The 9,134-nt window shown below is 44.6% G+C and overlaps 1 protein-coding gene across 1 annotated transcript; it reads right to left on the bottom strand.

Moving 5' to 3' along the window:
* Positions 1–6,786: 6,786 nt before the first annotated feature.
* Positions 6,787–8,875, bottom strand: LOC140905952 (uncharacterized). Its single transcript, XM_073329451.1, has 2 exons — positions 8,288–8,875; positions 6,787–7,304 (listed from the first exon to the last, which is right to left on the bottom strand). The coding sequence occupies exons 1-2, from the start codon at positions 8,439–8,441 to the stop codon at positions 6,841–6,843; spliced, it is 618 nt and encodes a 205-aa protein (XP_073185552.1). The 5' UTR covers positions 8,442–8,875; the 3' UTR covers positions 6,787–6,840.
* Between the last annotated feature and the right edge of the window lie 259 nt (positions 8,876–9,134).

Raw genomic sequence — 9,134 nt, 5'->3', positions numbered from 1 at the left:
GTCATTATGCAAGGTAGCCTGTTTCCTCTTGTTTTTTCCTACCCCACCCCCAGATGTTCTGGTTTAACTTGGATTTTAACTTGAAGAGTGGTCAGTTTGGATGAGCTATTACCAGCAGGAGAGTGAGTTTGTGTGTGTATGGGGGTGGGGGGGATGTGAGAACCTGGATTTGTGCAGGAAATAGCCCAGCTTGATTGTCATGCACATTGTGTAAAGAGTTGTCACTTTGGATGGGCTATCACCAGCAGGAGAGTGAATTTGTGTGGGGGGGTGGAGGGTGAGAAAACCTGGATTTGTGCTGGAAATCACTTTAGATAAGCTATTACCAGCAGGACAGTGGGGTGGGAATAGGTATTGTTTCATATTCTCTGTGTATATATAAAGCCTGCTGCAGTTTCCACGATATGCATCTGAGGAAGTGAGCTGTAGCTCACGAAAGCTCATGCTCTAATAAATTGGTTAGTCTCTAAGGTGCCACAAGTCCTCCTTTTCTTTTTGCGAATACAGACTAACACGGCTGTTACTCTGAAACCTATAATAAGGCTAGATCCTTAGCCACGGTGCCAGAACTTTGTGCCTCGCCAGTAGATTAAAATGGGCTTACTTGGCCTCATTAGGATTCTTTTTTTAGAGAGGAATCCTCAGGTGGCACAGAGCTGTTCTAATTGCTCTGTTTCATAGCTTTCCTCAGGTACCAGGTTAGTATATGTGGCTGGGAAGAAGGAGATGCATCTGGGGCATCCTATGCCCTGGTGAGTCCTGGTAGCTTGATCAAACTGATGAATGTATGCACCCAGAGCCCCCTTTCTGATCTGTGCCAGTCTCTAACTTGTCACTCCCATGTGATTAACTTTATACAAGGTTAGTATTAAGATTTGAGAGGCTGCAGACCAAATTTGACTCGGGAGGGTTTCCCAAATCAGGCCATGTCACGGCCACAATATGAGCTTTGTCAAATCCTTATGTAATGTTTTAGCTATCCTTCTCATTTCTCCTACCACCAACAGAGTACTAAAGACTTCATTTTTGAAAGCTGTCATGCAGAAGAATGGTCACTCTGAGGCTTTGTAGGCTAGCCTACAAGTTCACTAGCTTCTGTCAGTGTTGATGGTTTTTGACCTTATTTTACTCAGCAGGCATTCAATGATGATCAGGCGGAAGTATTTTCTTTGTTTCAAAAATAAAAGAATTCCACCCCTTCCACCATTGTGCTCAAAGGGTAAAATTTTCAGAAGTGTCTGTGCCTAAATTCCAGTTTCAGAAGTGATGTGTTCATTTAGAAGCACAATCCAAGTCCATGGGACCTAGGCTGTTTAAGTGCCCAAAGTCACTTTTTTGAAAAATGGGAATGATATGCTTTTGAAAACGTTACCCTAGGGTAACGAACTATATCATTTATGGAAAGGCCAAACATAATGAGTTAAACATGACTGACTAGTCTTAGCATTCAGACACTAGTGCTGCCATTCTAAGTAGACTTTGCTTATTGAATAAAAGCTTATTACAGAAATGTAGCATGGTAATCACCTTGTCTTGTGTCCATAGCATGCTTGTAACCCAGCATGTATCCACACCATTTGAAGCACTTTGGCGTGCAGGCTTTACTGTTAGCTTTGTTTGAAGTAAATCTAATCCAAACCACCAGGTGATCCAACAGCAGCACAGTTCCCGTGTGGACAGAAATCACTGGTGTAATAGCCCCAACAGCATTGCAAGCAGTCCCTCCTCCTACAGAACTACACTGAGCCAGTTACTACTTAGGTGGCTTAGTTACTGTCTGTCCTCACAACCTTAAATAACCAAAACTATATTATTGAAGCATGGAACTAGATCAAAGAATCCAGGCAAGTTGTGTTTGCATAATCTGCACTGAAAGAAAGCAGAATCGGCTGACTAAACTAAAATCCTTTGTCCTCATATGAATAATTTGATTTACGTTGCAAAGTGGTCCTTAATAGTGAATAATTACATCTAAAAATACAACTTTATGTTAAAGGATATATAATAAAACCACTCTGAAAGAAGAGGATGATGCACCATACATCAATTTTAAACCCTTGTAGACTGCATCTTTGTAAGAATTACTATAAATCCTGGGCTCAATGCTACAAAGTCTGTAAAAATAAAGATATTTTAATATGCAACTTTTCTAGTTTTCTAGAATCTGTGCTGAACGTTCATGTTGCTAATTAGAAGGCTCTATACAAGAGGGATGTATATTCACAGGATATCAGCTGAGTTGCTGTTCATACTTGAGACATACAGACACCTTTTTAAAATGTCCAAATGACAGAGCTGATGCACCAGAACAAGTAGTGACAGGCTGCCAAGTAAATTTATCTTTGGATACCTAACTGTAAATAGACTGCCAAGATTAAGCAAACAAATAGCTTATCAGAAAAGCCCATTAATTACCAAGAACTAACTGTGAGATAAATCAGGCCAATGCTGAATTGTTAAAGAAGCTGGTTTACAGACATTTACTATTTGTAGTCTTTAGTTTAAAAACAAAATTATGTTGACTAGAGCTTTAACAGACTTGGGCCTGAAATGCCAATGGCAGACTTAGGTCCGAACACCCATTTGTTAACACATTATTAGTGTCACAGTTTCAGGCTAACTGCACCTGTATTACCCCTCTGTGGTCCGCTCCCAGGGTTGTCAGGTCTCCTGATGTCACCTGTCTCTGGACAGGGACCCTTGTCCCACTCCCTTCTGACTAGGAGTTTTAAAGCTGCACATCTCCCTGCCTTACATTGTGATATCCCCAGCAAGCCAGTCTGTCTAAAGGCCAGTGCCTGTGTTTTGCTTCCTGCCTGAGGGCTATAAACAGTATATGCTAGCAGTTACAAGTTACACACAGCACTTTCTAAGCAAGCACATTTATTCTTAAGGTAAAAACATTAGAGGAAACACACAAAAAAAAACACTAAAAGTTTCTACACATATGCTAAAAGCTTGGCAGGAGTAACCCATCAGTCTTTAGGGTCTTAATAGACCATGGTCTTTCCAACCCCTCCACAAGGGTTAGGGGGGCCCTCCATTGGACAAAAGGTCCTGTCTGTCTGCTAGATCAGAAAGAAGGCCATGAGGTCAGTTCAAGACCATCCTTTTATACTAAAAGCCCTTCGTTTGTCTTCTAGTCTCTGGAAAACCTAGCCTGAACAGTACATGTATGCAAACCTACCCAAGAGGCAGGGCCGGCCCACAACATTTTGGCACCTGAGGTGGGGAGCTCAAATGATGCCCCCATGCCCACTCGCTTGGGCCAAAACTTTGAAAGGTCTCAATTCTGCCTTCTTCCTGTTCTACTCCTCTCGTGGTACTGCTCTGCTACCTACTCCAATAAAGGAGAACTAACAACTTAAAATGCCTTGTTCAAAAATTTTAAGTAACACTTATCTTTCCAACGCCTGAACAGGAAATGTAACTTTTCTTGTCTGCATAGTAAACACTGGCATTTTTATCTGTTTGAATAATCAAAGTGGTGCTTTCCATGCCTTCTTGTTTGCAAAGATTTGAACTGCTTCCTGGTGAAGGTCCACAGTCTGGGCCAGCTCATGCTTTATTGAGATGGTTGCAAGGCCGACCAACTTCTCCTGTGTCATTGTGGAGTGTAGATATGTTTTTATTAACTTCAGCTCGGAGAAGCTGCAGTCTCCACTGGCAACTGTTACAGAAAGTGTTAGAAGTATGCACAGAGCAATAAAAGCATTTGGAAAGAGGGTGGTCATCTTATTTGTGCACATATATTCCAGAACAGCCTTTGGAGTTGATCCTGCTGGAATGTGTCTTGAAAGGGCTTTCAGTTCATCACCTAAATCACTCGCATCAATATCGCGCATGTCATCATGTGTCAACACTGTCTCTAGTGCCCTGCTGTCATAAATATAAAGGGAAGGGTAACCACCTTTCTGTTACAGTGCTATAAAATCCCTCCTGGCCAGAGGCAAAACTCTTTCACCTGTAAAGGGTTAAGAAGCTAAAGTAACCTCGCTGGCACTAAAGGTTTTGCCTAGAGGGATTCTCTATGTTTTGAATCTGATTACCCTGTAAGGTATTTACCATCCTGATTTTACAGAGGTGATTGTTTTACCTTTTCCTTAATTGAAATTCTTCTTTTAAGAACCTGATTGATTTTTCATTGTTCTTAAGATCCAAGAACTGTGTCTATGTTCACCTGTACCAGTTGGTGAGGATTATTATCAAGCCTTCCCCAGGAAAGGGGGTGTAGGGTTTGGAGGTGATATTTTGGGGGAAGACGTCTCCAAGTTGTCTCTTTCCCTGTTCTTTGTTTAAAACGCTTGGTGATGGCAGCATACTGTTCAAGGACAAGGCAAAGTTTGTACCTTGGGGAAGTTTTTAACCTAAGCTGGTAAGAATAAGCTTAGGGGGTCTTTCATGCAGGTCCCCACATCTGTACCCTGGAGTTCAGAGTGGGGAAGGAACCCTGACACCTGCATTGCTGGTGTAGGCCTTCTTCAGGTATAGTGAGGAGTTTTGGAATATCATACAACATCCCAGATATACTGCTGTGTTCCTTGAGCTGCATGAAAGTTTCTTCAACTGACCGAATTGCACAATCTAGCACCTGATTCAAGAATTCAACTTTGAATTGTTGTTTGGGGTCTTTTATGGGATTATCCCGTGCCTCGTAATCAAAATGTCTTCTTCTTTGATGATTCTTGTGTTCTTGAATTGGTGGGAAAATACCTTCAGTGTGAAGTTCCTCCATCAACTTCTGTGCACTCTTCAGAATGTTTTGAAATCCCTCATCTGACCGGTAAGACTGTAGGTATGACTTTGCTTTGTCCAGTTGCTCCAGATATATCAAGGTCAACACCATGAAGTCTCTTGCTTACAACATTTATTTCAAACAGTACGTCATTCCACAACACTAAGCCACACAGAAATGTGAAGTTATGTATGTTTCTGGTGATTCCATTTCCCTCTGCCACTGTTCTCCCACGAACAGTTCCTGTCATAGCATTATCCCCCATAATGGCAACTATAGCATCATCTATCTTCTTAATTTGGTGTTTGATAGGCGTTATTGCCTCCACTCGACTTTCCCATCGTGTGGCACTCAGTGGTTTCAGTGAAAGAGAGGATGTTCCCAGATGTTGCTTCAAAACTTGCCATCCATGAGTTGATGCAGAGAAAAATACATAAATGCTTTGAATTACATTAAAAAATTCAGCAGCCTCACTAGAAGCTGATGCTGCATCACTGACAACCAAGTTCAATGAATGAGAACTGCATGGGACTAAAAAAGCTAGAGGGTTTAACTCTCAGATCCGTGTCTGCACTCCTCTGTTCTTTCCTCTCATGTTGGCACCATTATCGTAGGCCTGACCTCTCATGTCAGCGATTGCAATTCACGTATCTTCCAGCTTTTTAAGAAGCACATTTGTCATACCAGCTCCTGTAGTATCATAAATGTCAGTAAATTCTAGAAAATGCTCTCTGACAGTCACCATTGCAGGGACATTTTCACTAAGTTCTGTTGTTACAAAACACACCATTAAAGTCATTTGTTCCCTATGGCTGAAGTCAGGTGTGCAGTCCAAAATAACAGAGTAATATCTTACTGACTTCAGATCTGCCACAATCTTCTGTTTGGCTTTTGTTGCCAGTAACTGTATGATCTCATTTTGAATTGTTTTTCCAAGGTAATGGTGTGTGTACATTTCTTGGGTGGTGATTCTTCTTAGATGCTACTGGAGTACAGAATCAAACTCAGCCATCAGCTCCACAATTTTAAGGAAGTTTCCATTGTTTGGCACATACAGCTGATCTGAAGTGCCACGCAGTGCTAGGTTTTGGATAGCAAGCATTCTCACAATGGCAATGAGCCTTTTCAGAACATTTTGCCAACAGAACCTAGTGAAAATGTCCCTGCAATGGTGACTGTCAGAGAGCAAGGGATGTTTCACCAACATAGATTCATAGATATTTAGGTCAGAAGGGACCATTATGATCATCCAGTCTGACCTCCTGCACAACGCAGGCCACAGAATTTCACCCACCACTCCTGTGAAAAACCTCTCACCTATGTCTGTGGGATCCCATCAACGTGGGATGGCCAGGAAAGGTTCATGACGCTCGCGTCTTCAGGAACTCTGGTCTGTTTAAACGGCTGCAGGAAGAGATTTACTTCCTAGACCAGAAAATAATTGTTCGGGATGTTGAAATGCCTATAGTTATCCTTGGGGACCCAGCCTACCCCTTAATGCCCTGGCTCATGAAGCCGTACACAGGCACCCTGGACAGTAGTCAGGAGATGTTCAACTATAGGCTGAGCAAGTGCAGAATGGTGGTAGAATGTGCATTTGGACTTTTAAAGGGTCGCTGTCACAGTTTACTGACTTGCTCAGACCTCAGCAAAACCAATGTTCCCATTGTTATTGCTGCTTGCTGTGTGCTCCGCAATCTCTGTGAGAGTAAGGGGGAGACGCTTATGGCGGGGTGGGAGGTTGAGGCAGATCGCCTGGCCGCTGAATATGCGCACCCAGACACCAGGGCTGTTAGAAGGGCACAGCAGGAAGCGGTGCGCATCTGAGAACCTCGGAAAACCAGTTTCATGACTGGCCAGGGTACTGTGTGACACTTATGTTTGTTTCTCCTTGATGAAAACCCGCCCCCTTGGTTGCCTCTAAATTCCCTGTAAGCCAACCGCCCTCCCCCCTTTGATCACAGCTTGCTTGCAAAGGAAATAAAGTCGCTATCATTTAAAAAACCATGTATTCTTTATTAATTGATTATAAAAATAGGGAGATAACTCACAAGGTAGCCCGGATGGGGTGTGGGAGGAGGGTAGGAGGGAAGGAAAAGGCCACTTCAAAACTTGTTGAATGGCAGCCTTCTGTTGCTTGGGCTGTCCACTGGGGTGGAGTGGTTGGGTGCCCGGAGCCTCCCCTCCCGCATTCTTGGGCATCTGGGTGAGGAGGCTATGGAACTTGGGGAGGAGGGAGGGCGGTTAAACAGGGGCTGCAGCAGCAGTCTGTGATCCTGCTGCCGTTCATGAACCTCCACCAGACGCCGGAGCATGTCCGTTTGATCCTGCAGTAGCCCCAGCGTTGCCTCATGCCTCCTCTGATCTTCCTGCCGCCACCTCTCCTCACGTTCATTGGCCACTTTCCTGTACTCTGCTATTGTGTCCTTCCACACATTCTGCTGAGCTCTGTCAGTGCCAGACGACTGCATGAGCTCAGAGAACATTTCATCGCACGTGCGTTTTTTTCGCCGCCTCATATGAGATAGCCTTTGGGACGGAGGAGGGAGGCTTGAAACATTTGCAGCTGCTGGAGGAAAAAAAGGGAGCGAAGTATTTAAAAAGATACATTTTACAGAACAATGGCTATACTCTTTCACGGTGAACAACGCTATTCACATCACATAGCATATGTGATTTTGGTACAAGGTCGCATTTTGCATCTTATATTGAGTGCCTGCGGCTTTGGTATCAGAGATCACATACGCAGTGCCAGACAACAGAATTTGGCTTGCAGGCGGCCATGGTAAGCCATAGTCTTTTGGCTTCTGCAACCTTCATAACAGCAGCGCCCTCCTCTCCCATACCAAGCAAAGCACGTTGAGTTGGCCATTTAGTGCTGCAGTTTTCCCATTAACGTGCAGCAGCAGAAACCAAACTAACCCTCCCCCACCCCCATCCAATTCTCTGGGATGATTGCTTTACCCCTCACCCCACCGTGTGGCTGGTATCAGGGAAGATCCCTGCTAGCCAAACGCAAACAGCTCAGCGCCAATGCCGCCCCCCCTCCCGCCCCCGCATACCACATGGCTAACTGCGGGGAGCATTTCTTTTCAGCCACAGGCAAACAGCCACCTCTGAATGTCCCCGTAATTAAATTCCCCTATTTCAACCATGTTACAATGAATGATATCACTCTCCTGAGGATAACACAGAGAGATAAAGAACGGATGTTGCTTGAATGCCAGCAAACACTGGGACCATACGCTGCCAGGCTTTGTCATGCAATGATACCAGATTACTTGCTACTAGCATGGCTTGGTAAAGCGTCCTACCATGGAGGATGGAATAAGGCTGCTTTCCCCAGAAACCTTCTGCAAAGGCTTTTAGAGGACCTCCAGGAGAGCTTCATGGAGATGTCCCTGGAGGATTTCCACTCCATCCCCAGACACGTTAACAGACTTTTCCAGTAGCTGTACTGGTCACAAATGCATCCCAAGTCCTCAGGGCTACTTAATCATTAAAAAACGCTTGCTTTTATAACATGTATTCTATTTAAAAAGGTACACTCACCAGAGGTACCTTCTCTTGCTTTGTTGGGTTGGGAGGGTACTTCAGTCAGGGTGATAAAAAGTTCCTGGCTGTCGGGGAGAATGGTGTGCTGTGTGCTCTCCTCAAGCTCGTCCTCCTCCTCCTCATCTTCCCCATCCGCAAACTCCTCAGGCATGGCAGAGAGTACCCCATCATCGGAGTCCACAGACAGGGGTGGGGTAGTGGTGGCAGAATTACATGCAGCTCAGCGTAGAAGTGGCATGTCTGGGGCTCTGTCCCGGAGCGCCCGTTTGATTTGGTTTTCTGGTACGCTTGTCTGAGCTCCTTAAGTTTCATGCGGCACTGTGTTGCGTCCCTGATGTAGCCTCTGTCCCTCATGGCCTTGGAGATTTTTTGAAATGTTTTGGCATTTCGTCTTTTGGAACGTAGTTCTGATAGCACAGATTCCTCTTCCCATACAGCGATCAGATCCAGTACCTCCCATTCGGTCCATGCTGGAGCTCTTTTTCGATTCTGGGACTGCATGGTCACCTGTGCCGATGTGCTCGCCTGGCCAAACAGGAAATGAGATTCAAAAGTTCCCAGGGCTTTTCCTGTACACCTGGCCAGTGCATCCGAGTTCAGAGTGCTGTCCAGAGCGGTCACAATGGTGCACTGTGGGATAGCTCCCGGAGGACAATACCTTCGAAATGCGTCCACACTAACCCTAATTCGAAATGGCTATGTCGATTTCAGCGCTAATCCACTCGTTGTGGAGGAGTACAGAAATCGGTTTTAAGAGCCCTTTGTGTCGAAAAAAATGGCTTCATTGTGTGGACGGGTGCAGGGTTAATTTGATTTAACTCTGCTAAATCTGACATAAACTCCT

The sequence above is a fragment of the Lepidochelys kempii genome, chromosome 2 (assembly GCF_965140265.1).
Source record: "Lepidochelys kempii isolate rLepKem1 chromosome 2, rLepKem1.hap2, whole genome shotgun sequence".
Classification (NCBI taxonomy): domain Eukaryota; kingdom Metazoa; phylum Chordata; order Testudines; family Cheloniidae; genus Lepidochelys; species Lepidochelys kempii.
The sequence above is the reverse complement of the archived record's forward strand: the minus strand, read 5'-3'. Positions and strand labels throughout refer to the sequence as shown.

Excerpts from the sequence above, each read along its gene's own strand:
- LOC140905952 (XM_073329451.1), bottom strand. The coding sequence starts at position 8,441 with ATGCCTGAGGAGTTTGCGGATGGGGAAGATGAGGAGGAGGAGGACGAG. Across the intron at positions 7,305-8,287 it reads AGCAAGAGAAGGTACCTCTG|CAGCTGCAAATGTTTCAAGC; the intron begins GTGAGTGTACCT and ends TTTTTCCTCCAG.